Here is a 27,141-nt window from a genome sequence, read left to right as displayed (position 1 = left end):
AAAGCGAATTAAAGGGAAATGTGTTCCTGAGGGAACTTCTGCTAGCACCTTGAAGAAGGACTTACGAATAAACCACTTGGGCCAACTCCAGATCAGCTAGTAGACATCTGTGGGTAACAATTTAAGAATGTTTAATTCACCCTGCCTTTCAGCTAGGCACCCAGTAAGGATCCCTTGGCCATTATGTGTCTCATCAGATGGCTGTAGGCAGCAGAGGCAGAGATGCATTTACAAGTTGCCTACCAATGCCTTTATTTGGCCACAAACCAACAACATATACTCATGTTATGTGGGTATACGCCACAAGGATGGCAACTCAGAATGGCTCATTCAATGTCAGGGAGTGATTCATTCAATAGAGAAGACAATAGCTCCCCAAGGGTCCATTCTTTTGTAACTGGGACTGAACCAGGCATGCAACTATGTCCAAGGCAAGCTGGTGATGCCTCACATCTGATGAGTCCCTCTACCAAACCCACCCTTTGGAAATAGAACTGAACTGCCTGAAAGCCACACGTGTGGTGCTTTCAGAGCAGCGCACAGGCCCCCTGAAGCCACAAAGAGCTCTTACTTCGGAGTGACAGCATTTCTCCTACATATTGCATGTAAGTAATTTCACTTTCCTTCAACATCACAGACAACAAACCCATTGCACAGGTGTAAACTCCACCTGTATGTCGATGACAGCTTTCAAGGCTGAAGTCTATCTAACAATTAATGGTGCTGACGGGTCTGAAAGGTGCCGAAGCTTTTTTGCAATATTCACTGAAACAACAGCGTGCTGTGTCTCATTTCAATCCTGTTCATTATTCAGAAAACAACATTTAGTTTTATTTGGCATGTGAATCCTTATAACAAGTCAGTTTTTAGCCAGCCTTTTCTTTATGCCAGCTTTTCCTGAAGGAATTCTTCACAGGTCAAATTTGTCCCATCTTGCCCCAGAAATTATGACGCCATTATTTTTGCAGTGTTTTTTCCGTATTAGTGACAGTAGTTGGCAAGTACGAATAATTACTAAAGAGACGCTAAGACATAGCACAGAACATTCAACATGGCATCTACCTATCCATTTCCCAAATTTCTAATATAACTCCATGTGCACCATGTACAGGAAGCGTTAGCATAGCAAATACTGCTATGAGCAACAGAACCACGACAAGGTCCTTCCTGAGTCTGTTGAATAATGTTTAGTGCAATGAATGAAGAGGAAAAGGACAACTGAGAGAATATGTAGTATATTACTAGCATCCTGAAAGCTGTTTATCTTGGAATTGCCACGCCTCAACAGCAGTAAATAGGACAGATTTTGAAGATCGCTACCACTGTTATTTTCTCCCCTCCTCCACATACCATAACTAGACAAAACCTGAATTCAACAGATCAGTTCATGGGCATAGTAAGAGAAACATCTGCTGTGCCCAACAGCAGAACAGTCCACTTGGAAGAATTCCCCACATCCAAAATCCCTCCCAGTGTCCAGTAATCCCTTCTAGGCTCTTAAAAACAATATAGAGCTAGGTACGGTCAGAGTGTTCCTATGTTGAAATCCCAAAGTGCAAGATCCTTCCCCGTAATGAGAGCCCTCCTATAATCAATCAAACAGAAAAGCCACTGCAAAAAAATAATCCACAGAAAAGTAGCATCAGTGAGTAACAACTCTTCTGCAATGTCCTGCTTATGAAGACTTACTCTGAACTCATAAAATCAGGAGCTCAAATAATTAAAAATTTGCTAAAAATGGATTTCCCAAAATGTTGGCTACAATACCATATGCAGAACAAGCCTGACAAAGAAGTCAACACTCTGAACATATACAAACTATATGGGTGATACCCTGAACATGTTTTTTTACAGTGAACGGTATCCATGCCTTTGAAACTTGTCACTATGTAACAAGTGTCATATTTTCCTGCTTTTTCAAAAACCTGGATTACTCACTTGTAATTGTTCTCTAGATTACTCTGAACTGCCAAGAGCAATCAAAGAACTGGTTCTGATCTGGCAGGATTTTGGTGGCTTTTCACCATCACCAACCTATAACATTTAAATAGCGAAGTAGCAGAACCAGAACATTTCAAAGAAACAAGTAGGTTTGCTAACATAGTCTTCACTGACCATTCTGCACTCATCACTGCTAAAGACAGTAATACATGAAAGCAGTTTATTGACTAGTTGACTCTGTCTGAAGTACTGCTCTAAGCATTTAGTCCATTTAGAACAAACATAGATACTGAAAAACAAATGCATCTTCAGTAAAACTCTTTTTTAATGACAGCATCTGATTTGAACATCTGCTAGTGACAGAATAATCAGAGATACAAAGCACTCATCTAAAGTGCTTTTAATAAAGTTTTGTTCGAGACAACTGTCAGTTTTGGCAGCAACTGGGTAGCCAACTAATACATTCTCCTAATGTTTCTTGTAATCTCTGACCACTATAGCCTGTGCTTGCAGAAATGTGATATTAATGTCTCCTCTGAAGTCTCCCATAAAGCTTTATAAACCATCACCTTAGGTTCCATGCAGCTTTCTCCTGGAAAGGGAAGATTCATTACACAGTTGTAAGGTCCAAAGCAGTAACTCCTCTATCTTCAGAGTTAAGAACAATGTTCTGGTTAAAAGAAAAACTACACTAAATGCATTGCTTTACGATTGTATGCTAACAAGTTATAAGAAAAATTAGAAGAAAACGTGATGGCACCCCTTTGGGTTGCTTTAGTCTACTGGAGATCCTTGGTCAATCAAAAGTAAAGAAGTCCTTGTTAGTGTCCCATAGGGCAGTATCAGTGTTGCTGTACTGCACTGTACTACTACAATGATCAATAAACAAATATACAATACGCAGACAAGAAGTTTATGTTTATAATCCCCCTATAAGGTAAGAAAAGCCTATTTATGTTTTACAGAAAGCACCTAACTTCTTGGCCAAAATTATGCAAGACATCTGTGGCAGGAACACTAGAAGACTGTCTTCCTAGGTAGCAAACATCTGCCTTGAACACAACATTATGCCAAGAGAGAGAAAAAACTAATACAGCCTGGGCTGCACACATGCAGGTGACGTGCTGCCTGCCTATCAATACCAGCTCCCTTTTCCCCTCTGTGTAGCAGAATCTGCTGCAATTAACTGTTGCTTCCGGACAGCTCTGTAAAAGGTACCCAAACAGAAAAAGAAGCAGAATTTGCCCATTTCAGCCTCATTTGCTGGAAAACCACACACACCCTGTCTCCTTGAGGAGGAGGCAGTGAGCAGGGAGAAGCGAGTTCACGGGTCACTTATTGGTGATGCAGACTAACAGGTCACTAGATAACAACAGTTTTGTGATACTCTCAAAAAGTGAATCACACTATGAACAAAAGCTCACTACTTTCCACCCCTCTCTCTGTTTCTATGCTGAAAAGGACTAAAAGCCTGGAGCGCTTCTGAAGAAAAACATCTACCTAGAGAAATCCCAGAAAGTGCAGCAAATTTCATTTACTGCATTCAGTTATCTCTAAACCCTCGAGTCCACGAAATGGCTGTTCTGCAAGAATTTAAAATGGCACGGGCATTTTGCCCGTATCAAAAATAAACAGTAGTTTCTGCTATCTAAGGAAGGAATGAGAAGGAAGTTAAAAGCAGAGGTCACCTACTGAGCAGGAAGAGAGCAAGCAATGCCCCTTCCCATAGGGTTTCTGGTTCTCACCCTCAGTCAGAAAAAGTAAACCACAAAGGAACAAACATAAAATGTGCACCTTTTCCCCAACCAGATTTGTCTGGAAGTTATGTATAGGATAGAAAGGCAAGCCAAAAAACCCCAACAATTTGTCAGAATAAATATATCTTATTTTTCTGAGTTATACTACCAGTCATCTGGTATTTGAAAGCTGTATTTGTGTCAACAGGAGTGTGTTTCAGTTTTTAATTCCCTGAACTTCCTAATCCCCTTACTTCTGTTGCTCCTACTGCCATTTCTGCCCTCATGATCTCCAAAATCTCCCCAGTGCAGACAGCCCACCGACCCTCTAGGCAGAGACAAGCGCCTTGTTCCCCCCAGCACACAGGACACCATGAACAGCTGATAGCAGCACGTAACTCTTAACTTACGTTGATTTTGCCATTACATGGTAAGGAACATACTATAAGAAATTAAAAAATCCTAAGTCTTTCCAAATGCATTAATCTATACCTTATCTAAATAGATAAACTGCACACACAAAGCTGACATGTTACCGACTACACCTACATTTTCTTAGGACCTTGCAGAATTGCTCCCATTCTAAAGACAGGGAAAAAATGAGACATGTACAAAATCACACATGAATCAGTGAAGAATCAAGTTTAAGGCTAAGGGAAAAAAAACATTTTAAACTTTGTACTCATCCTTATTACAGCACAGCTACAAAGCCCGTTGATACCAACAATCTACATGAAATTCAGTTGCATGCTTGTGTACTGAACACTTTTAAAAATTCAGCACCCCCCCAGTTCACAAAGAAACATCCTATGCAATCATTTGTCAAAAATTTGGTTTTAGTGTTGCTCAGCATTATCATTAAAAAAACCTGCATTACAGCCATTTCTCCTATCAGCGCTCATTGCCTAATTTTAAGCCAGCTCTCTTTTCTGCTATACTATCACTTCCACTCAAGTTTTAGAAGAGAGAAGGGATTCTCATTCCTTTCAACACAGTCTCTTCCTGAGAACTGCCCATCTTGCAGGCTGAGTGAAGAAAAGACTTCATGGAAAAAATTCTGCGATCACGTGGTTAAAATTTTGTAACTTAAATGCAGTTAAAGCCCTGAAGGCAACCAGAAATCAGAAAAGGACAGAGATACAAGTCTCTGGTATTGCAAATTGAAAAATAAAATTATTTTTTCAGGTATCTATTCTAAACTTACTTTGACACCAGTAAAAATACTTATGTGCAGTTAACATCTCAATCTGCCATGGAAAAGCACCTGAAAGCTCAGCTGCATGCATACTACTCGTTGCCCTAGAAAACTAACACGTCTTCTTAGTTAAAGGGTAAGGATGCTTACACTGGCTTCTGTAGATCACTGCGGCCACAATATAAGCTGAACAAGTGTCATCCAAGTTCTCTGCCCCAACTGGCAGGAGACAATGCAGAACTTCTTAAAACAGCTGCCACCAGAGGCAGGGAAAGACCATGAGATTCCTCGGACCTCCGAAGGGGCTTCCTGGTGCCTACTTCCCACAGCCGGCCTGCCAGCAGCCAGCCAGCGCTACCAGGAGGGAGCAGCCCACCTTACCAACCGCTGGCAAACCGGGATGCGTTTCACCTGGCATAAATTTAACACAACTGCTTCCACACGCCTGACTTTGGGCTTAACTAGACACCAAGGTAACGACACAGGAGATGTTTTTTAAACTGAAAAAATCTATAAAGAAATCTATGCTGGACTTAGAGAGGATCCAGAACTGGGCCAGGCTTACCTCCATCAGTTAGTAAGGGACAACAGTCCAAATGAGACCAGTGCCTCTACCGTCAGGCAAGGCTAAAGCCCTGATGAGTCTCCAGATGTACCAGGGTACCTGCAGTGCACACGCCATGCTTTTCGCCTCCCAGGGCACTGCTTTGGCGGGCTATCTCAGTGACAAAAAGACAACTGAAATTTAAGAACTAGTAAAAGCAACTGAATAAAAACAGGTCACTAAGGAGAAAGTTTCACCAGCGGCAGTTCCCAGGGAGAAGCAGCAGGTTGGGCAGTGGCTGGCAGCAGGGCAGAGGGATGCTGTGTGCCCCCAGAGGGGGCAGCCGCTGCTGCTGCGGCTACCTGGGGAACGTGCACACGGGGCCAGCCAGCACACGGGAAAAATCTGGAATAGAAGTTGGCAAATGCAAACACAAATGACTGCGTACACCACACAGGTTTTGGTGTAACTTTTAGAAAAGAAAAAAACCTATCAGTTTAGTCTCTAACAAAACCCTTCTACATCCCTAACAGCCAGTCACACTACCTATATTGGTAGCCACCTGAACCGCTTTCACATAACAAAATACGGTTCTGTGAGTACTACATGCTAACGTGATTACTTACCATGAGAGAACTTGTACTAAAAATGTCTTATTTTGCCAGAAATACTCTTCCACTCAAGTATCCTTGCACCACTCATATAACAAGCCCAACAGATTCAATTACTTGATAACAAAAAGTGACTGTAATGACCTGTCTTGACTCACAACCTAAAAATCATCAGAAATTCCCATTATTAAAGACTGAAGAAACACTAACATCATCTGTTATTTCCTAAAAATCCCTCATTTGGATCTTTAGCCACAACAACCTTAAACTAGATTTTGCCTTTTCTCAAGTGGTAACTGGTGGTCAAGCAAAATTTTGACACCCAAGATAAACGAACATTCCTCTCCGGTCTTTCCAGACACAGGCACCTGCAAACTCCTAACTGCATGAAGCACTCACCGCTGCTGCCAGCACTACAGCAGGAGAGCTCCTGTGCAGGGACACGAGGAGAGACTCCCAGCTACATCCCTGCAAATCACAGCACCCAGCACCCTTCCAGCTAAGTGCTGGCGGTCACTGCTTCAGTGTCCGGAAGGTTCCTGCTTCTACCGCATCGACCTGGTCTCTTTATCAATGGCTGTCCTCCCTCCAGCAAAATCAACAGCGTGTGCAAATGAAAGCTGAGCAGAGGGACTGCAATTTGAGGAGGAAAATGACAGTTTAGGGATGCACAGGGGAAGCAGAGGAGCAGGACAAGACTGGAGGTCACCCTTGTGGCTTAGCACTGGTCAGGAAGGTTGGGAGGTGGCAGGCTTGGGGACCTGGTCTAGGAGCACAGACCCCACCTGGAGAGCCATAGGGATGATGGAACACTGCCAAATTCCACAACTTGTGACAGTCAGTACTGCTGCCTCATTGCTCACTTCCCTTAGAAAGACAGGATTCCAAAGCCACAAGAACAACAAAACAGTAAAAATAGCAGCTTATCTCTGTCTCTCTCTTTTTTCGTATGAACAAACTTGAAGAGAGATTTAAGGAAAACAGCAGGAAGGTGGTGTCAGACGCTGGCAGAGACTGGTGCCTGTTGTTTGCACTTCTCTAGAAGAGAAAAACAAGTGAAAGGCTTGGAGGGAACAGCACGTTGTGATTTAGCCAGGAGAACAAATCAGGTCAACTTTCAATCACACGACACTGAGGGAAAAAAAAAAAATCACTATTAAGGTCATTTACTGGAAATGATTTTGTTGTCACAGCTTCAGTATTTCATTCTCAAATTATGGTACATGTTGCAAGTATAACAAACAGGGAGAAAAATGCAAGAAATAGAATATTGAAATATAGTATTAATATATAATCTAATACAAAACCAGACTCTGCTTTTTTGTGAACTCTACATGTTTCTATTCTTCTATTTAAAAGCAAACAGCAATATAAAAAGCTAAAACTCAAGATATGGCAAAACTAGGCACCATTAATCTAGCAGCTGAATTTCATATCATCCGAAATACTCATCAGCAGGTTTAACAAAATTATATATTTGAAAAAATAACACAAGTTTTAAGAACTATGTAATAAGAGACAACAGGATTGTAGAACATTTTTACTAAAAAGCAGCTGAAGTTTTTGTGTAAGCTTAGCTTGTTTATGAGACTGCTATGGGGAATGAGGGGGGTCCTAACAACAACATTAGTATTCCTAACAACTAAACAGACAGCTCATCAAGGCTTCACACACACATTTTGTGTATATATAAAAGTGTGTACATGCATGATATATAAAATTGCCTCTTCCTCAACACCAACCACTTGGATGTTCTGGACGTGACAACATGCATCAAGCAAGGCACCAATAAAAAAAAAAAAAAAAAGAATCTATGAATGCAGAATGCAAAATACCATCTAACAAGGAAGCAAAGGCCATGAGATTTGCCTTTGAACACTGGTGTTACCCCTCTTAGGCATTATTAGCATCACAATAATTTAATAATACAATTTAATTAGAAAGAGGTAATATGCAATCTGATTACGTAAGTAGAGGTAAATTAAATAGGCAATGAACTTCTCATACTGAAGCAATAACATGCACAGCAAAAAGTACTCTTTGTATCTCATTAAAAAATGTCAAACCTGCATCTTCAGAAATTACTTCTATTTGTATCCTATAGTAACTTCAAAATATGAAAATTCCAATCCTCATAATGGCCTTTCAAAATACTAAATACAAAGGTGCTATAACAAGATTTACGCTGCTTTATTCAAAGTTAAAGCTTGTAGAAAACTTGTGAGATAGCCTTCTACCAGAGTTCAGTACCATGAACAAAACTACTGAAACTAAAATGCAACCCTAACAATCAGAAAGTTTCCGAAATATGTATCAAAAACACAACCACCACTCCCAAACAACAGCCAGCTCAAGGAATAACTGACTTGCAAAAGAAACAAAAAATAAACAAAAAACTTAGTGACTAACACTGATAAACCTAGTCTTAATAATCTATAATCACCACTACTACTACTACAACAAAAACAACAACAACAAACCAAAAAAAAAACCCCACAAAACTTTATGAAGATAATCACACCACCTAGACCATCACCACTCTTCTCACCACAGTGTAAGTTCTCACCTGGCTGGTAAAAGGAACACACTGGGGGGTAAAGAGCTGGGAAAGGGAAGCAAGACATTCCTGGACATACCTTAGCAATAACAAAGGGCTTTTATTTTGAGAAGTTTCAAATCTTCTGATATATCTTTTAATACAACTTTTCATAGAACTGTTAAAAACAGATCACTACCCATCAAGACTAAAAGAATTTGACAACAAATTAAGACCTCCAGCATATTACCTGCAAAATGTTTTCCTTAATAAACTAACATAGTATTTCTAAAAGATAAAAAACCCAAAGCTATTTCAAAGTTACTCTACTTTTCACCATACAAACAACATTAAGAGAACTGGTTTCATTACAGTCTTGTACGTGCACATACAGTTGGTCTTTACAATGATATTCCTTAGCAAAATATAAAGCTTGCTGTAAGTCACCAGTGTCAACCAAAAAGAATTTGTCCTGTCTAAACAAATAAAACCCATTTAAACTATAAATCTGTATATATTAAAAATACATGTTTCTATCGATGTTAAAGAGAATATTATTAATGCGTAGGTTTTATTTACAAATGCTTTATAGTGAAAATATCAACTTATTAAAGGACACTATTTCTCTCATCACTTTTACTAGGAATAAGCTAAGAAGTAACAAAGACAGCAACCTCCCTGAGGAACAAAATAGCTAGAAAGAGGGTATTAGGGCGCACACACAAAAAAAGGCATTGGCTGAAGTACAGCTGCAAAATTTAGGACAAAACTGGGACCTATGAGAGCACAGCACTAACTAGAAAAAACAATACTCAACAAATAGAGCTATGTAGTGTACACACCCGAATAGCCTAAGCCACAGGACTGAAAGAAGTATTAGAAATCCTACTTGTAGCATCATCTGAATTTGTCTTCATAGAATCAAGAATCTCAGTTGTGGAAAAGAGAAATGGGTAACACCTCTGCTGTTAAAGCTGTGTGTTCCCAAGGACATCTGAGACCCACTGAGCAAAGACCAGGATCTAAATTGTATTTTCAGACTTACAGGAGTTATGAAAAACAAATTAAATATTTATTTGTATATTTAACATTACTTTCCAATTTGTGGCCTTTGCGCATATAGTTCAGAGGTTCTATTAATCACCAAAAAAAATAATAATTTGCAATCCACCAGAAGCTACAGCTGCAGGACCCAGTGCCTGAAACATCTACAAGCTTTTGAGCTCAAGGTACAGTCATAAAAATAAGTATCTAAAAGGTTGGGTGTATGTGACATCATACAATAGGTTTTTCTAGAAAAGCATCAACATTTCCTGTTATACCCTCAAAAAACATATTTTTCCTCATTTTCTCTTATAAGTATAGCTGTATTAGAAGTCCAAAGAAAGGGAATCCAGTACTCGCCAACCTCCAAGTAATTATGGTAGGGTTTAATTTCCTGTAAAAGGCACTCTGGAGTTTTTTACCACCATCCTCATCTCTCAAAATGTGAAGTGCGGAGCGCTTTGTTCTTAAGGACCTTATAAAGAAAGCACCACAGCCTTTCAGTTTCCACCCACCCAAAACCGTGCAGATATGATGAGGCAAGATACATTGCCTAATGCTCCTGCTGCCACCTCTCAGCAAGCAGAGGTGGTCCCAGGGAATACTGACCTTTTTAGTGACGTTCAGTTTCACATAAAAGCTCCAGTAAACTGTTTCCCATTCCAAAGCAACCAGATTCCTGTCACCATTGTGTAATCATCCAATAACCCCTAGCTTTCCCTCTAAATCCTTAGAGGACACTTGTCAGCCTCAGAGCCTCTCCAGCTAAAGCTAAAAAGGCCTTTTTAGCACAGGCTGAATAATTTTTCTTATTTGTGTTATTTTAAAAATATGCTCCAGCATTAAACTTGGAGTGATAAGAATCTATGGTGAGGTTTAAAGTTTATGATCTATTAAATTCATACAAGGGAAATACATTCAAACGATATAAACTTTAATGCTCTGCTGGCAGCCAAAGCAGCACATGGCTGGAAGCCGCCAGCGAGCCGTCCAAAGCCCAGCCCTTGAAGCGCTCAGCTGGCTTTTGCCAGCAACTTCTGCCATTTTCGTTCATTCAACTACTTCAAGAGTTGGTTCACTTGAACTACTAAAAAGCAATTGACAACCCAGAAAGCAGGAAAGCCTGGCTTGCTTTTCCAAAAAATGAACAAGAAGGAATGGTAACTGGATTTGATCTATTACTCTGAATCTCACAAGGCACAATGACCAGAAATAACTGACTCATTTCACAAACAATTCTACTTAATTTGGTTTAAATTCAAAACACATTTGGATATATTTGTTTCTTCTTATGTATCTAGCACAATTAGCATTCATTTTATTTAGCTAATAAAGTTAGCTAAAAGCTGTCTAAAGCATAGGGAATTATGTTTCTTAAACATTAAGAATCTAAGCTGTATAACTACTTAAATAAATGCATATAGACGGGTACCCTCTTGCCTAGTAAGAGGCATGATCAAATTAGACCAATTAGAATCAACTTTTCTTTAGGAAAAATAATTAAGCACAAATGCAAAATAAAATTAAAAACAATTATTTAATCAGGATTTCCTGCTTGCTGATTTAACTCATGATTAAAATTAGTAATATAATCACTCTGATTTTAGTCAATCCCTCCAGCACAGACCCACCCTCAAAGGCTCGCACAGCCCCAGGCTTGCCCCGTCAATCTTCAGCATGTCCAGCCTCACTCAAGCCCTTCTGCTCCCCTCTTCTGGGACTAAGTTTGACTGAGGTCGATTAAAGCTTACGAGCATTCATGTTCCCACCACCTACTGCATCCTCCCCAGGGAAAGGCTGATTGCCAGGATTTTTCTGCTGGCACAACCCGGCACTCTGCTTAGGAATGAAAGAAAGTAATAAGAGCTCTAGAGAAGGTGCCTGGGAAGGAAGCAGATCCTTGGTTTCTATCCCAAACAGAGCATCTCAACAAGGATGGCGTCAAGATGAAGGGAAATGTAGAATTCAAAATACCTTCCGATACTCACTAACCCTTCTCTACTGCTACTGAACTCGATCCTTCAGTACTGAATGTGAAATGCAGTACTCATCCCTTACCTTCAGCCAACAAAAGTTTCCCACTTGCAAGCCCACCTGAAAAACTGGGTTATATTGTGGTGGCCAGCTTCTGTTTAACTGCTCTTGAGCAATCCCAACTGGAGCACTGGCACTGTCAACAGAAACCCCGACTGCTCTTCTTCCTCTGCCCACCTTCACCTCCACGCAGAGCAATCTGGCAAAGCAAATTTTCCTCTTCCTCTTTTACAGCTGAAACACACCAAGACAAACAGAAAGTAGTTCATAAAGCTTTTCTTCCCCTCACCTTGGTGTGCTTTTATATGTTAGGAGAGCTACAGTTCAGGAAATATTCTACTGCATAAACACAGTTTACTAACTTAAATGTTTTCTTGTGTAAACATTTCAGCATGGGGGCTGAAATTTAGTATGGGAGTAATCTGAACTGGGAGCAAGTACAACTTCAATATACAACCCTACATCAAGAACACATAAAGTATAAAGGATTATTTAAGCCTGTCATATTTCCATAATCTCCACTCTTCAGGTAGCAAAATTCTATAGACCTAACTTTGACTGTGATGCACATACATACAGTAGCCTTTCCCAGGAGTCCCAACAGTATTTTGCAATCATTCAGGACTACCAGGCCCTAAGAAAATCCAAAGAAATGTCAATACTAATTGCAGACCAGAGTTATTACTAGTAAGCAAGTTTACTTCAGCTTGCTGAAGAAAAAAAATTACTTGCTGAAAGGAAAAGCAAACAGGAAAAAAACATATAGAGAAAGAATGAGAGAAATGAAAAGCTTTTTATTTGAATGGAGGTAATAATAAATACAGCCTGTCCTTAAAGATATTGATTCTCTCCCCATTTAAAATGGAATAGGTTAATGGGAAATTCCATTCTAGGCAAGTTAAAACAGAATTAAAACAAAACAATCACCCAAGTACTAATTTGCTCTATTCTCTGCAGCACTTGTCTTTTAGAAAACCAGATTCAAACAAGGGTCCGTATTAACAACAACAACAAAAAAAAGTCATCTTTTCTCTTTTATCATTTCTGCATGCTAGAAGAACTCGTAAGAATTTGGCATAAGTATCAGCTCACTTGAGAAACATCTGCAACAAAACCAGCAATAATATCACAAGCTAGAATCTGCGCATATCAGTGGAACGATGAAGTCTTACACACCTGCTCTTGCTACAGCCAGCCTAAAAAATCTTTCATAATTGCAGTGCTCATCCTGAGTAAAAATATACCATCACCTTTAAACACAAAGTGTTTCCATTATTCTCTGCTCTCACATAAACCGGCCAAATCCATAAAATTCTCAGTCTACAGTTGAATGATAAAACCCAACAAACTTACTGAGAACTTACTGGTTAAGCAAAGCAGCTGAGTTTTTACACTACAAGCAAAGAACGGAAGAAAACAACCCTGTAAGTTTTAACAAGATCAGGTAACTTCCACGTTCATGGGCTAATATACTGTATGTACCATATGTGACACAACCCGGCACCTGGGAACACTTGCTAGGCTGGAAACTTAAGGATGAAATAAACTTTACCTTTGTGCTCAAGCAAACAACTACCATCACATTTTAGATAACAATAAATACAAATAATACACATTTATCAAATTAAAACAAAAAGTCACCAACAAAAGTTACTACTACAACATTAATTCTTCAAAGAGTATCAAATATATGTCATAAGCTTATTTACCATTTTGTCATCACATGTTAATTTGGGCTCAAATTTGAAAACTGAAAATCACATTCCTGTGGTGGTATTTCAAAGTTTTATTTGGCATTCTCTTTTGCTTTCAGTGAAGTGTTCAAAGCCAACAGCACACACAAAAAACAACTCGCAATGCATCATGCTTGACTACCAGACACTGTGGCACTGCCCCCAACCTCAAAAGAGAAGCTTTCAAGACACTCACATGTATGTCCCAAATCTTGGAGGTGTTGGTTGACGAGCAGCTCAACATGACCCGGCAATGTACGTCTGCAGCCCAGAAAGCCAACCACATCCTGAGCTGCATCAAAAGAATCGTGACCATCAGGTTGAGGGAGGGGATCCTCCCCCTCTACTCCACTCTTGTGAGGCCCCACCTGAAGTACTGCCTTCAGCTCTGGGGCCCCTAACATAAGTACATGGACCCGCTGCAGCGAGTCCAGCGGAGGGCCACAAAGACGATCAGAGGGCTGGAGCCCCTCTGCTATGAAGACAAACTGAGAGAGCTGGGGTTGTTCAGCCTGGAGAAGAGAAGGCTCCAGGGAGACCTCACTGCCGCCTTCCAGTACCTCAAGGGGACCTACAAGAAAGCTGGAGAGAGGCCTTTTACAAGGGCATGGAGTGACAGGACAAGGGGTAATGGCCTTAAACTGAAAGAGGGTAGCTCTGTATTAGATGTAAGGAAGAAACTCCTCACTACGAGGGTGGTGAGGCATTGGCATAGGTTGCCCAGACAAGTTATAGATGCCCCATCCCTGGAAGTGTTCAAGGTCAGGTCTGATGGGGCTTTGAGCAACCTGGTTTACTGGAAGGTGTCCCTACCCATGGCAGGGGGGTTGGAACTAGATGATCTTTAAGGCCCCCTCCAACCCAAACCATTCTGATTCTATGAAATCTCTTCTGTCTCTCTGCCTTGTCAGCAATAGCCTGAACATCCCCCACCTACAATACAGCACTTTCCAGCTATGTGCTTTGGTCTCTTTAGTTACATGCAGAAAGCAGTCAAAAGTCAAGAAACTTCAAACATGAAGTTGCATCATTGCAATTACATGAGCTACAGCACAAGATTTAGCCACACAATCACACTGTATGTAAAATAATACTGCATAACAGTCCCCTTAAATTCCTGATAGCATCCTACTGCAGGGCTTCTGAATGAGTGACCACATATCCACACATAAGTTACGGGCATATAAAACAACTGACAGAAGTACAGACATTTACAAGCTATGCTGTGAAATGCAAACAAGAGACAGTTCTGGTACAATAAAAGTGTACAGATGCAATTGTACTGAAGTGCACCCCAGTCCTTTCATTTTAAAACCTTAAAACATAAATTCAAATCTATACAGCTAAGCCATGATGCCCCTGTAAGTCAAGATATAGAAGGTAACATCCAACTAAAAATGTTCCTGCAACATTGTAGTACATTTCAAAAAAAAGGTTATTTTCTTTAATTTCACCTGTATTTCCCAAGTAGTCCCTTTTTGATACTGACAAGGCATTGCATGTTCTTTTAAAATAACTTTGTGCAGTAGTTACATATGCCAGAGCTTTTCTGCTTGCTTTCTCCGTATTACAGCGGCAGAGAATATTTTTTTGGACTTCCTAAATCAGGGTGCTGGGAGTTTCTGTTCTTAATAAATCAGAACCTTTAAAAGCCCACATGAGAGATGTGGGGTCTTGCCAAACTTTCACAGGTGATTCACAGGTGAGGTCAGATAAACCACAGCACACAATAGCGTGCTCAGTGAAGGCCTGTACATCTGAAGGCAACATGGGCATAACGGTCAGAGAAGCCATCCAAAGGGATCTGAATCCACAAATGAGAAGGCCAGGCCAGGCCACAAGCTCAGCTCAAATGCCAAACGCACTGTGTCTGGGAATATTACCCACGCAAAAGCAGTACAGGCATCAGCAGCGATGCAGCTCTGATCCGGCATGGGCCAGCAGCCTTGCGCACTGCTCCAAAGCTCATAACCTCTGTAACATCACAAGGTATCACAAGTTCAGAATTGATGAGAGCACAAACTCCTATAAATACACTGCACTGCAAATACTGAACACTTATTAGCTTTATCTGACATCATTCTTTCATGTATATAAAACGTATCTGTGACCATGATGACGTGTTTATACTTCAGGGCCTATTGCTTTCTGGCAAGATACTCCACTGTAAAATGTTACTTAGGTAAAGTAAGGTGTGCCGATAACGTCCCACGAGCATGAACATAAAATACAACCCCAAGCATGGCTGGTATTTTTGAGTATCAGCATCTTTGAGTATCAGCAAGCATGCTGATTTTTTAATAGAGCTACCCAGTGAGGATGCGCAATTACCATGATCCAGGAACACTGTGCAAATACAGTACATTATAGTACCAAGCAAACACCAGGCCTTTGACTACTCTGTAACCCCTGAATCTGTATTAGGGGATGTAAATTACAGTACCCAGAAAAACTCAACAGCATGAATTGTAAGACAGAGACAGAACAAAGGGAAAAGCATCATAATCATTACATTAAAAATTAATTTCACAAAAATGTTTTTCCTTGTTGAAACAGAGGTAGTGAAGGAACAACATTTTTCTTTAAAATAAACAGATATCTAAGTCGTGTTGCGGTAATCATGTCAGGCTTGTACACCGGGTACCTGAACTACATCCAAAAAGACCTCATATATACACTGTGTGAATACTGTATGCATGCATATTCATAACAAGTGTTGCAACACTGAAGAAACCTACTCTCGATAAACTTAAGCTATGCATTTGGCCAGTGGCTGTTGGTTTTGTAAGAGCTTCAGTTTCCCAGAGAAGATGAGCACAAAATGCCTGCCACTTTATTCAGCATCTTTAACATATACCATAATCCCTTTCCAGGTATTTTCTAGAGCATTTCATGTCAATCCATCTACCTGCAGGAGCGTGTGCAAAAGTGACACAGAGTGATACAAGTCTGACAACTACTGGTGTGGAAAATGGAGAAACACAGGCTGCATTCTGCGCCTTCAGGATGTCGGATCCCTGTTACCAAGTCCTTACATCGCGTATCAACCGAAAAAAAACACAACAAAAAGGCAAGCAAGGAACCAAGCAGCTACAGGAAGACCTGAAAAACAAAAGACTCCCCATTTTCACTATTATTTCTATTTTAAGTTAGCAAGTTTCCTGCTTGGGCGGTGACGTTTTGCAGATGCTACATGGTATTCATTAAACTGGGGCAAATCAAGTAAAATTATACAACTGCTCGGTATACAAGTAGCCGTGCATGAAAGTTCTCCTCCGCCACTAACGGGCGTTCAGCAAGTAGTTATTTTAGCTAAACGCTGCGAGGAATTCACTCGCTGTATAACTGCTACATCTTGTGGCAACACATTTCAACGCAAGGAGGAAAAGCAGACAATACCCGAAAGGGAATAGCGAAGGGACTTGTTTGCTCATAACCTTCATACAGATATTCCCTGCAAACACCCACAACACCCTGCTGTCGCTGTCGGTGTAACACAAGAGGGGAGGAGCAGGGGAGGGAGGAGAAAAACATTATCATCCAAGGCGTGATGGAGGACAGGAGAAAGTTGCAGTCATTCCGCGGTGGCCGTAAGGCGCCCTGTCACTTCTGGCCGTAAAAGCGGCCGCCCCCGAGGGCGCCTTCCCCACAGGGACGAGCCCTCGGCGTCAGCCCCTCTCTCCTCCCCACCTCCATGATGCCAAAAGTGCCCGACTCCCTCTATCCAGCAACAACGGCCGCATCCTCCGGCGCAGCACTTTTACTTTGCCGCTGGCGGAGGGGAACCGTTTCCGCGGAGGACGCGGCGGGCGGGCGGGCGCCCCGGCAGAGCCGCCGCGGGAGCAGACGCGAGCGGCGGCGGGCGGACGGCCCGGCAGCGGCGGGAGCGCGGCCGATCCCCCTTCCGCGGCCCGGCGGCAGTGGGGGAACAACGAGGCGCCGCCGCGCTGTCGAGCGGCGGCGGGGGGAGGGGGGGCGGCGGGGCCCCGCTCGCCCAGCGCCCGAGGCTTCCCCTCACCGCCGCCGGGCCCAGCGCTGACCCCGCGCCGCCGCCGCCGGGGGCACCGACCTCTCCCGCCGCCGCTCCCCGCCAGCCCGGGACCGGCCTCCGGCGGCGGCTGCCGGGCCCCTCCCCGAGGGCCGGGCCCCCCGCGCAGCCCCGCGGCGCGCTGGTTACCTTCCTTGGGCGGCTTGCCGGGCGGCGCGCCGTGGAGCTGGGAGGCCGCCGCCGCGGAGCAGCCCTGCAGGCTCGGTGGGGACGTGGAGAGCCGGGACCAAGATGGCGGCCCCTCCAAACTTCCACTGCTACTTTGGACACTCATCAAGCTACTTTCCTGGAGCCCGGCAGCCGCCGGGGGCGGCGGGGGAGGCGGCGCGGCGGGGGGACACCCAGCGCCGCGCTCATGGCCGGGGGGCCGGCCCGACACCGGCGCGGGGAGGCCGCCGGCGGGGAGCGGGCTCCGGAGGCAGGCGGGGCGCGGGAAAGACGGGGCGCGGGGCCAGCGCAACCTGCCCGCACCTCTGCACTGCGTCGCCGCGGCCGCCGCCGCCGCCGAGCAGCCGCCTGTGTCTGAGGCTAACCTTCCCCGCCGCCGCCGCTGCCGCTGCCGCCGGGGAGGGGAGGGGAGGGCGCAGGCGGGGAGGGGTCATGCGCAAACACGATCGCGAGCCGAGCGAGCGCCGCGCTCCGCCGGCGCCCAGCCGAGCCCAGCCGTGCCGTAGCCGCCCAGAGGCGGCGGGCGAGGAGCGGCGCCCCCCGCGCACGCACCTGCCCGGCCCTGCCGCGGCCTGAGCGCGCCGCCCGCCCGCTGCCCCCATGCGCGCCCGGGCGGCCCGGTACGCCCGCGCCGGGGTCCCCGCACCGGCCGCCGCGTCTGCTTTCCCCCGCGCCCCGCGCCACAACGGCCGTTGTGGCGGGGCGCGGGGGAAAGCAGGCACGGCGGCGGGGAGCCCGTCCGCGCCGCCACCGGGGCCCGGCGCCACCCCGGCGTGGGACCGCGCGGGGCGAGCCCTGCCCACCGCTGCGGTGAGTGGGGGCGGCGGCGGGGCTGAGCTGGGCGCTTGCCGGCGCGGACGTTATTTTTGCGGCTTGTGCTGCGGGGGCTGCCAGGGCTCTGCCGGATTTCAAGCGCGTTTCTTTTTCCCCGAACAGGACAGCGTGGCGGCAGCGGCGTGGGGACCCGGGAGAAGGTGTCGCTCGCCAGCCGCCACCTGCGAGGCAGCCCCCGCCGGAGGAGCGGCCAACCCGGGCTGGGGGAGCCCTGGGCCAGGCCCCCCCCCCCCCCCCCCCGGCAGGCGGGGGCTCCCCGCTAGGCACCAGCCCTGACCTGTGCATCCTTCAAAACGCACCTCTCCACCCTGAGTTAGGATAAAGTGCAGGCATAGCGGAATTTAAACCCAGTTTTCCAATTTTCGGCTTTTTCTTAAAACTGACAGTGTCTTCCCTGAGAACGTGAGAATCTTGGCAAAGTCAGTTCTGGAACAAAGCCTTTCAGCTTATGAGCGCAACTTAGGTAGGACAACGATTACTTAAAACAATACCATGGTTTGCAGACATACTGCATTCTGCATGTATACAGAAGTATATTCCTCAGCCAGGCATGGTGCTCATTTTGTGGCTGCTGTATGGAGACATCCTGGCCGTCCTCTACCCTGCTTCTGTTTGAGAATGGCAGGAGTAGATTACTAATGTTGGGTTGCAGATCTGCGCACAACACCGATATTACCGGTTCTGTCTCTTCCTTTTAAAGTGACATCTGTCAAATTATCTAAGAGTTTCACCTCCCACAAGTATACAGCATAGCTGAGAGTTTCTTCACAATTCACTATTAACTTGAAGTAAAAATCAGTATGTTTACTTGCTAAATGAGTCTGTTCCAGGCTATCTATTTAGTAACAGCTATACAGGTTTTTTTGGCAGAGAGAAGTGGTTTGATACTTCAACTGAGACTTACTTGCTTTTAAGGACTTGATCCTAGAGACTTCTCAGGCATTACCTAAGAAAATTACACCAAGAAATTGCTAGTACTTAGGCATGACGTAAAACAGTGCTAGTTCACTCTGACTGCAATATTAATATTTTACAGCTGGCACAGAAACTTCTTGCAAGGTTAGAAACAAAACATAATCCCATAATCCACATGATAGCATAAGTGAACATACACCTCATTTCCTGATGAGTACATCCTGCTGCAGCACACTGCTTTCAAAATCTGCCAAGTAAGACGCAGTAAGTTAAAGACATTCAGGTTCTTTGTTCATACTCATTTGCATCCACTCCATACAAACCCCTGCTAGCCTTACAAAAAGATACATAAACAAGCATTCCTTCTGCCACTTTTGCTTACAAACAACAACAAAAAAAATGCCTACAAGTCATTCCACTAATACAGCTGGGACTCCGTGTTTAAAGCAAACATCAGTCGCTTTGACCAGGGGAACAGGATACGAAGAGGAAAATCCCATTCATTGCATCTTCTATCAGACACGCAGTTTAAATATTATAAAACCGTCAAGATGTCTTTTAAACTGTCATAAATTAACACTGTGAAAAATAATCAGTTCTTCACAGTATCTCATCACGTGTTAGAAGGCACCTCACTGAAGGACCAGGAGTGAGTGGGGATGTACTGCAGGATTCCCCACCAGACCGCTTATTAAACAGTGCCTGCTGCTGCTTGGCAGAAATGGGTACCTGCTGCAAAATACAGGTTGGGATCTACTTTTCTTAATATAGCAGAGCTATATCTCTTGGTTTTGTGACCTGTTGATGTAGACTGAAAGCAGAGCATGAATTATATAGATCATTTCCAGATGAGACGATCTATATAACTTTAAAAATACATGGAACGGTTATATTTCCCCTCTGTAGTTCATAGAAAAATTGCTTTCTTAATGTAGAAGTAGAGCTGATGCTGATTTTAAGGTACCCCTTTATTTGTAAAGCCACGCTGCTTCAGTGTTACCAGTTTAATAGTATCATGGCAGGAAAGGACATCTTCATTAACACCTTAGAACTTTCCAAACATCTTCTAAAAGTCTTCCCTTATTACATAGCATCATAAATGTACATAATGCTTTCCTGTGAGTGCCCTACCTTCATGTTGCAATAAGACTTTATGGTCCAGTGGCCAGATGAATAACCTGTCTCTCACAGTGTTGAGGAGTCTGCTCAGTGTCACCCACTCAAAACATTACGTTTTGACTTAGTCCAACTCGTATAGTACTGAGTAAGTATCACTCATTCTTTTTTAAAAATATAATAAATATTATAAATTTTTCTTTGCCTTCTAGTTTTCAGGAGCAGAATAGTCTGCTATCAAGGTTTCCTACATAAACACTGCGTTATCAACATCAGGCATAACTTGAGGTAGATCCTCAAATGGATCCTCAAAAATAGAGAGATCCCCTTTCAATGGGATTGCACTGGAAAATGCTGAAAAAGGTGCCATACACCTATGTACCAGGGAAAGCTTGACTCCAGGCAAAGCCCAAAGAAGCTGATGTGGTTTTGTGAACTGCTAAGGAAGAGGACTTCAAAATTCAGACCAAAATGGAGAGGAGTGAAATGCCTATGTGCTATTTTTCTCATGAGAATGTGTCAAATGGAAGTTCACAAGGTTTATCACAGTAGTAACCCTCAAATCAAGGACACTTGAAGAACAGAAAAGCATCATGAAATTTCATTATTCCAAAGACAAAAAAGCCAAGCAACAAAAATCTTAAAAAAAAAAAGACCCCACATTAAAATTGTGAGAGGTTTCAACTTTGCGACTGGAATTATTTGTGCAAGAAATTTTTATCACAGTAAGTTCGCAATTTACCCCAAAATCTTTAGAAAAGTAAGAGAAGTTAACTGGCAGATAGTTAAGGAAAGGGCTTAAACAAAAGAATTGATGGGCTGCATAGAGAAAACAAGGAAGATTACAGCAGGAGCAAGTTTCTGGAGACATCTGCATTGCATCTATAAAGATAACCATGCACTCAGGTCAAACGTCAATTTCAAAATTTTTACATACATCCTTTACAGGACAAAGAATCGTCATTCCAAACACTACATGTGGTAAAATCCTGAGTTTATCCTAGATGTTCTTGAGGAAGAATATGCTATGACTGTGGGACCAATTACAGAGAGAGAGTTTCTTCCCTGTTCAGAGACCTTCATCTTCACTCCTCACAGGCACCAAATACATTTTGGTGTCATTATGAAAAATATGTACTCCAATAACATCAAATAATACATATTCTTAATAATTGGGTATGTCTTCTCTTTTTTCCCCACGAAAATCTATTTGATATTCACTGGCTTAGGTTTCATGCAATACCTGGGAGTAGATTATATGAATAATGTATGTTTACATATAGGTTATAATTAAGACCATTTTTAAATTGTGTCAATAATTAGAAGGAAAGTGTCAAATTCATGGGACAAGTGGAAGGAGCATAGGTATAAGAGGAATTTGATTTAGCAGGCTTGTGCTTCTAGGAATGAAAGGCAAGAGTTTCCAGAAATTATCATAAATGACAACATCCCTGGAAAAGTATTAAACTATATGCTTCCAAACTTAACTCTGTCTCTATCAGCTAGAGATCAGGAAAACGTCAGGAGTCTGAGATCATTAGTGTCTTTTCTTCAGATGCTTTTGGTATCTATTTCCTTCACCTGCTTCTTTTGATCAAGATTTCTAAAATATGCCTAACAAAGGTATTACGTCTCTCTTTTACCTTTTCATATAGTTAATCAGAAATATGTAGCCTTCTTCCACTTTGTTGGACTTGGAGCAAGTTACCTTCTTCAACAGACAGCCTAGCAACCCAGCCTTGGTTTTACCCTTTTCTCAAACAAGCAATTCTCTTCTTTAAGCATTATTCAAGTCCTTTGATTTATCATAGAATCACAGAATCATGGAACTGGGTTGGGTTGGAAGGAACCTTAAAGATCATCTAGTTCCAACCCCTCCTTGCCGTTGACAGGGACACCTTCCACTAGACCAGGATTTAGCCCATCACTTATTTGCAATGCCAGTGAAACTGCAGTTTTGTTTGTTACAGCGGCTTCAAATTCTTTGTTAGTTCCCTGTCATCCTAGCACTTTGGATAATAGACCTGTAGCAGTACATTTAAAGCATAAGCCATTACAGGCACTGTGTATTTACCAATATATATTAATTTTATATGTAGATAAATGTATACACACATATACACATGCACTCACCAACCCCATATATAGAAGGACATACACACATCCTATAAGTATGCCAATACCAGCAGCCAATCTGATTTAACTATCGTAGTAGAAAAGTATTCTTGTAACTAAATAGACATACCGGTACAGCAGCTTGAGTAGAAAACACCTAAATTATTTCATCATCCAAATGATGTATTTATGACATTTCTAGGTTAGATGGAATGAGGTATGCTGGGAAAACATAACTTGAGAGAAGAAAATACTGTTTTCTGACTTGGTGACTACTGGAAGCTTGTAGCTCAGACACTCTGTCCTTCCTTCTCCTGACACAGCTGAGCACATGTATGGACCCTCCCAGTATCAGATCAATGTACTCCTGGCCAGTCTGGGCTGGAATGACGACTAGAATCTTCCAGTCTCCGTGTCCTGCAGCTTAGAAGATTCAAAATGCATTTTGGCACAAGTACAAGGTAAAATGCCAAGTGACTGTGACAGCAAGTGCATTGCTGTGATAGAACACCATCTCGGATTGTAACAGCTTCGGCACCTGGTTCTCACATACCATTTCTATTTATGAGCAAATAGGAATGTTGCAATTGTACTAATATTAATTTTCAAGTTTAGCTAAAGTTCTCTAGAACTGATTTAGAGCAATAATATTTTTATAGGAAAAAGTTATTTAGATCTTGATTAAATCAATTTTGAGGCTTACTGAATTAGAGCTGTCTCCCTGAGCCATATACCGCACTACATGCTTAATAATTTTTTTAATATAGAACTTGCTAGCAACTCTCAGTTGCAAGGTAACAAAAACATACATAAATAATATACTAGCAAAAATATCTTCCCTAAATATACCAGCATATCAAGATGCAGAGAAGCCAAAATGAAAAAAATGGTATCACATTAAGCCTACGTTCGCGAAATAGACACAAACACTATGTAAGCACAGATCTATTTTTATCATCCATGTAATTGTCATAAACTGCATTTATCATATCTTTGATATCATCACCATTTGTACTCCAAATCTCTAAGAAGCCTGCACACAGCCTCCCTTCAAACCAAACAGAAAAACTAAACAATGGGGTATATTTACCATAGAAATGTTCCTCTTGACTCCAGTCTCCCTGCTCTAGCTACTGAGATTATTAGCCACATTCCAGTCAGAATCAAGGACAGTTTTACCATCCCTCCTTGTGTATGTCATTTTAATAAAAAAAAATTTGGTTTTAAATGTTCCCTGGTGAAGAAATTAAAAACCCCATCCTGATGGATGCTACATTCACTTTCCCCACCTGTCTGTTTTCATTTTATTCTATTGCTTTTCTTCCTGTGTCCCTTGCAATCTACTTGCCTGCTATTCCCTGCAATTTCTTCCGACACTGAGACTATTCCTTTTGTAACACTGCTCTCAGGTAAACAGGCCCCTCTTATCTGTCAGGCTTCCTCTCAATCTTTTTTTTTAAGCTCATGCTTTTCCACACATCTTTCATACTGCTGTCTCACTCTTTACACCTTGTATCTTCCTTCCTGAAGTATCTGTCTTGCCTGGAGCTTATTTTGTTGCCTTTGATTTTAAGCCATTAGAGACAGACAGTGTTTGCAGAAAGCCATGTCTATATGTGGTTTCTAATAGCAATGGGGCATGTCTTGATGCTTTTTTCAGGCAAAAGTCACACCAGTTTAGGGTTGCTGGGGTTTTTCTAATTGTTGAATAAGGCCTTCAAATTCACACACACAGAGCGCAGTACAGGAGACAAGCTGCCCAGCACATTCCTGAAGGGTACAGAGAACAACTACTTGTGATTTCAGACAGTTGAGGAGATAAGAGAAGAAAGGCTGTTTTGCATATTATTTACCTTATCAGTTAATACTTCTCAATTAAGGCACCGGTGGAAGGTATACATATAAAAACTGATCACAAAACAATAAAATTCATGATGCCAAAGAAAGCATGGAGTGACACAAAGAAATGGGCTTCCAAAAGCAGATTTTAGTTGGCTTAGGGTATGAATAGGTGGGTAGATCTTTTGGAAGAAATTCAGAAGGAAATGGGAGCATAGGAGAGCTGACAGATACTGAAAGAAGCGTATTAAAGGCACAACAGCAGACGACCCTGATGCAAAGAAAGCACTGAAAGAGAGCAGCAAGGTTTCATCAGGAGCTATTTGATCAAATAAAAAAAAAAGAAGGAACTACACAAAAAAGTGGAAACAAGAACAGGTGACTAAAAATGAGTTTAAAGAATAGCAAGCTCGCACAGGGAACAAATTGGGAAGGCTAAGAGGAAAAATGAGATAAATTAGGAAAGGACCTAAAAGCCAATAAAAGGTTACAACACACACACATGAAGTAAGGGAGACAAAGGAAGGTTCAAATCCAATATCTATCAAGGCAGACAGCAAATAATGTGACACAGAGAAGACTAAAACATTCAATTATCTTTTTTGCCTAGTGTGTCTACAAAAATCTTAGCATCAGATATGCACAGCAATTAATTTTAACAAAGGTCTCGGAAGCAAAGACCAGAAAAGGGAGGGAATGGGTTAAGTGATATTAAGACATGCCAGTTTCTGATCCTGCTGACTTAAAAGTGTAGTTCAGAAAGCAATGGATAAAGCCTGCTTCCCTGTAGCCTTGTGTCTCCTGTCTGGATTAGCCCAGAGCAAAAGCTCAGACTGAAATTTATGGCTGGAATATTCATAATGTTCTTCTGTGAGTTTTCCAATGCCCAATATCATGGTTTCATTTACTCTGAATTCCTTGTTGCCATGGAGGACTCTCTACTTACCTGCTCATTTTCACAAAAACTGTAGAAATGTGGTACCTTTGATACCACAACTTCTCAGTCCAGTTCAGTTGGAAAGTGAGCAACAAGTTCAAAAGGCATGGTGTGGTCTGGCTGGTCATACAGTGTGGTTATACGAACTGTGTTTCCATAGGAAAATGTGCTAAAAATTACCCTGGAGCACTTAAAAAGATAAAATAATCTCTGCATGATGACTGAGGGGTGGGGGGGAGTTGTGGTTTAGGGTTTGTTTGGATTTTTTTGAGAATTTTTGGAGTACAAGGGAGGTCCTAGAAGACTGTGAAGGATGAAAATACTGCCTGGCCTGTCTTAGGAATTAGAGTTCAACTGACCTAACTCTCATAAATACATCATCCATCTCTCAGGCATACTACCATAGGTTATTAGGCAGTGTTAGTGTATAAGCAGGAAGATAACAATACTATAGAAAACAATTAAGTAATAAGATGTTAAAATGTAATTAGGATAATTATTGTGTCAAACCTCTCTTGATTTCCTTCTCAGAAAGGGCAACAGGCCTATTGAGTAAGAAGAAAGCAGTAAATGTGATATCCATGCTTTAACATACTTTTGGTTGGGTCCTTTCTAATTTTGCCTGCAATACAAGAAATGGTATAGATGAAATCAAGCAGTACACAAGTAGTTAAATATTTCTTCCGAACAGTATTTATCAACAGTTTACTGATGAAGCAGGATGGCACTGCAGTAACATCCTTCAGGGATTTCTCACCCATCCTATTCAATTTTTCGTTGAACATCTTGGATAATAGAACCGGGAATAAACTTGTAAAATTTGCAAAAAATCTGGAAGGAGGCTGCAAACACACAGGAACAGATCAGAACTCAGAATACCTAGATAATGTGAGAAACAGTATAAATGCAACAAGCTCATATTACATAGAGGGAAACTAAGCATCGCCCATGACAAAAATAAAACAGAGTATATCAATATAATATGATGATGCTTTAACAAGGCAACAGGATTGCAGAAAAGGATAGGAAGGTTTGAGTGGATTTCAAACTAAATATGAGTCAACAACACGATGATGTTGCAGAAAGAGCATTTCACATTCCAGGATGTATTAGGAAGTGCGCAGTATGTGAGATGCAGGACCTAATTATTTTGCAATCTTCAGTGCCGCTGAGGCCTCAGCTGGAGCGTTCTGTGCAATTTTGGCCAATGCACTCCAAGAACAATTTCAACAATTTGGATGGAGTTGAAATGAAATCAACAAGAATGATAAGTTATTTTGAAAATATGACTTACAAGGAAAGGTTGAAGGAATGGGGCTTGGCTTGTTCAGGAAAAGACGACTGGGGGGAAAACACTTGTTTTAAAAGGCAGCACACAGAAAGCCACGATCAACAGTTCTTTGTATCCACTTGAATTATAACAAGCTTAATTTGCTGCAGAGTAGACCAGATAAAAAAAAAAAAAGAAACAACAAAAAAGTCCCTTTCAACTTAAAGTCTAGATAGATGGAATAGGTTTATAGAGGTTGTGGACCCCCTTCATTTGTGGTTTTTAACAGCAGCCTACACAAACATCTGTCAGGGATGACCTAGTTACCCATTTCCTGCCTCAGAACAGGGATGGACTGGATGACCTTTTAAGGTCTTTTTCTACCCCTCTCCTATAATGATTTCAGTACTACCGAACATGTTTCCTTTAACTTGGTTGCTATAGTTTAGGCAGTACAGTTGCTGTAGGCAGGCAAGGCCTGAGTGGTACTAACCTGTAAATGTAAAATAAGTAGTAATTCAGAAA

General features: G+C 42.2%; 1 protein-coding gene and 1 long non-coding RNA gene across 7 annotated transcripts in view; one reads left to right on the top strand and one right to left on the bottom strand.

The window, feature by feature from the left end:
* TLK1 (tousled like kinase 1) overlaps positions 1-27,141 on the bottom strand; it is a 91,497-nt gene that overhangs the window by 52,808 nt on the left and 11,548 nt on the right. Inside the window, exons 1-2 of one of the 6 annotated variants that reach the window (XM_056348927.1) lie at positions 17,552-17,968; positions 11,819-11,875 (exon numbers count right to left, since the gene is read on the bottom strand). The exons of 1 other annotated variant lie outside the window; for it this stretch is intronic. In XM_056348927.1, coding sequence (XP_056204902.1) covers positions 11,819-11,875; positions 17,552-17,696 — 202 coding nt within the window. In that variant the 5' untranslated portion in view covers positions 17,697-17,968. 4 more of the 6 variants (XM_056348932.1, XM_056348928.1, XM_056348930.1 and 1 more) reach the window with 4 other exon arrangements.
* On the top strand, positions 18,271-25,841 carry LOC130153709 (uncharacterized). Its single transcript, XR_008823491.1, has 3 exons — positions 18,271-18,400; positions 18,527-20,084; positions 20,668-25,841. It is a non-coding gene; the product is annotated as an uncharacterized LOC130153709 (long non-coding RNA).

This window comes from Falco biarmicus, chromosome 8 (assembly GCF_023638135.1).
Source record: "Falco biarmicus isolate bFalBia1 chromosome 8, bFalBia1.pri, whole genome shotgun sequence".
NCBI lineage: Eukaryota > Metazoa > Chordata > Aves > Falconiformes > Falconidae > Falco > Falco biarmicus.
The sequence above is the reverse complement of the archived record's forward strand: the minus strand, read 5'-3'. Positions and strand labels throughout refer to the sequence as shown.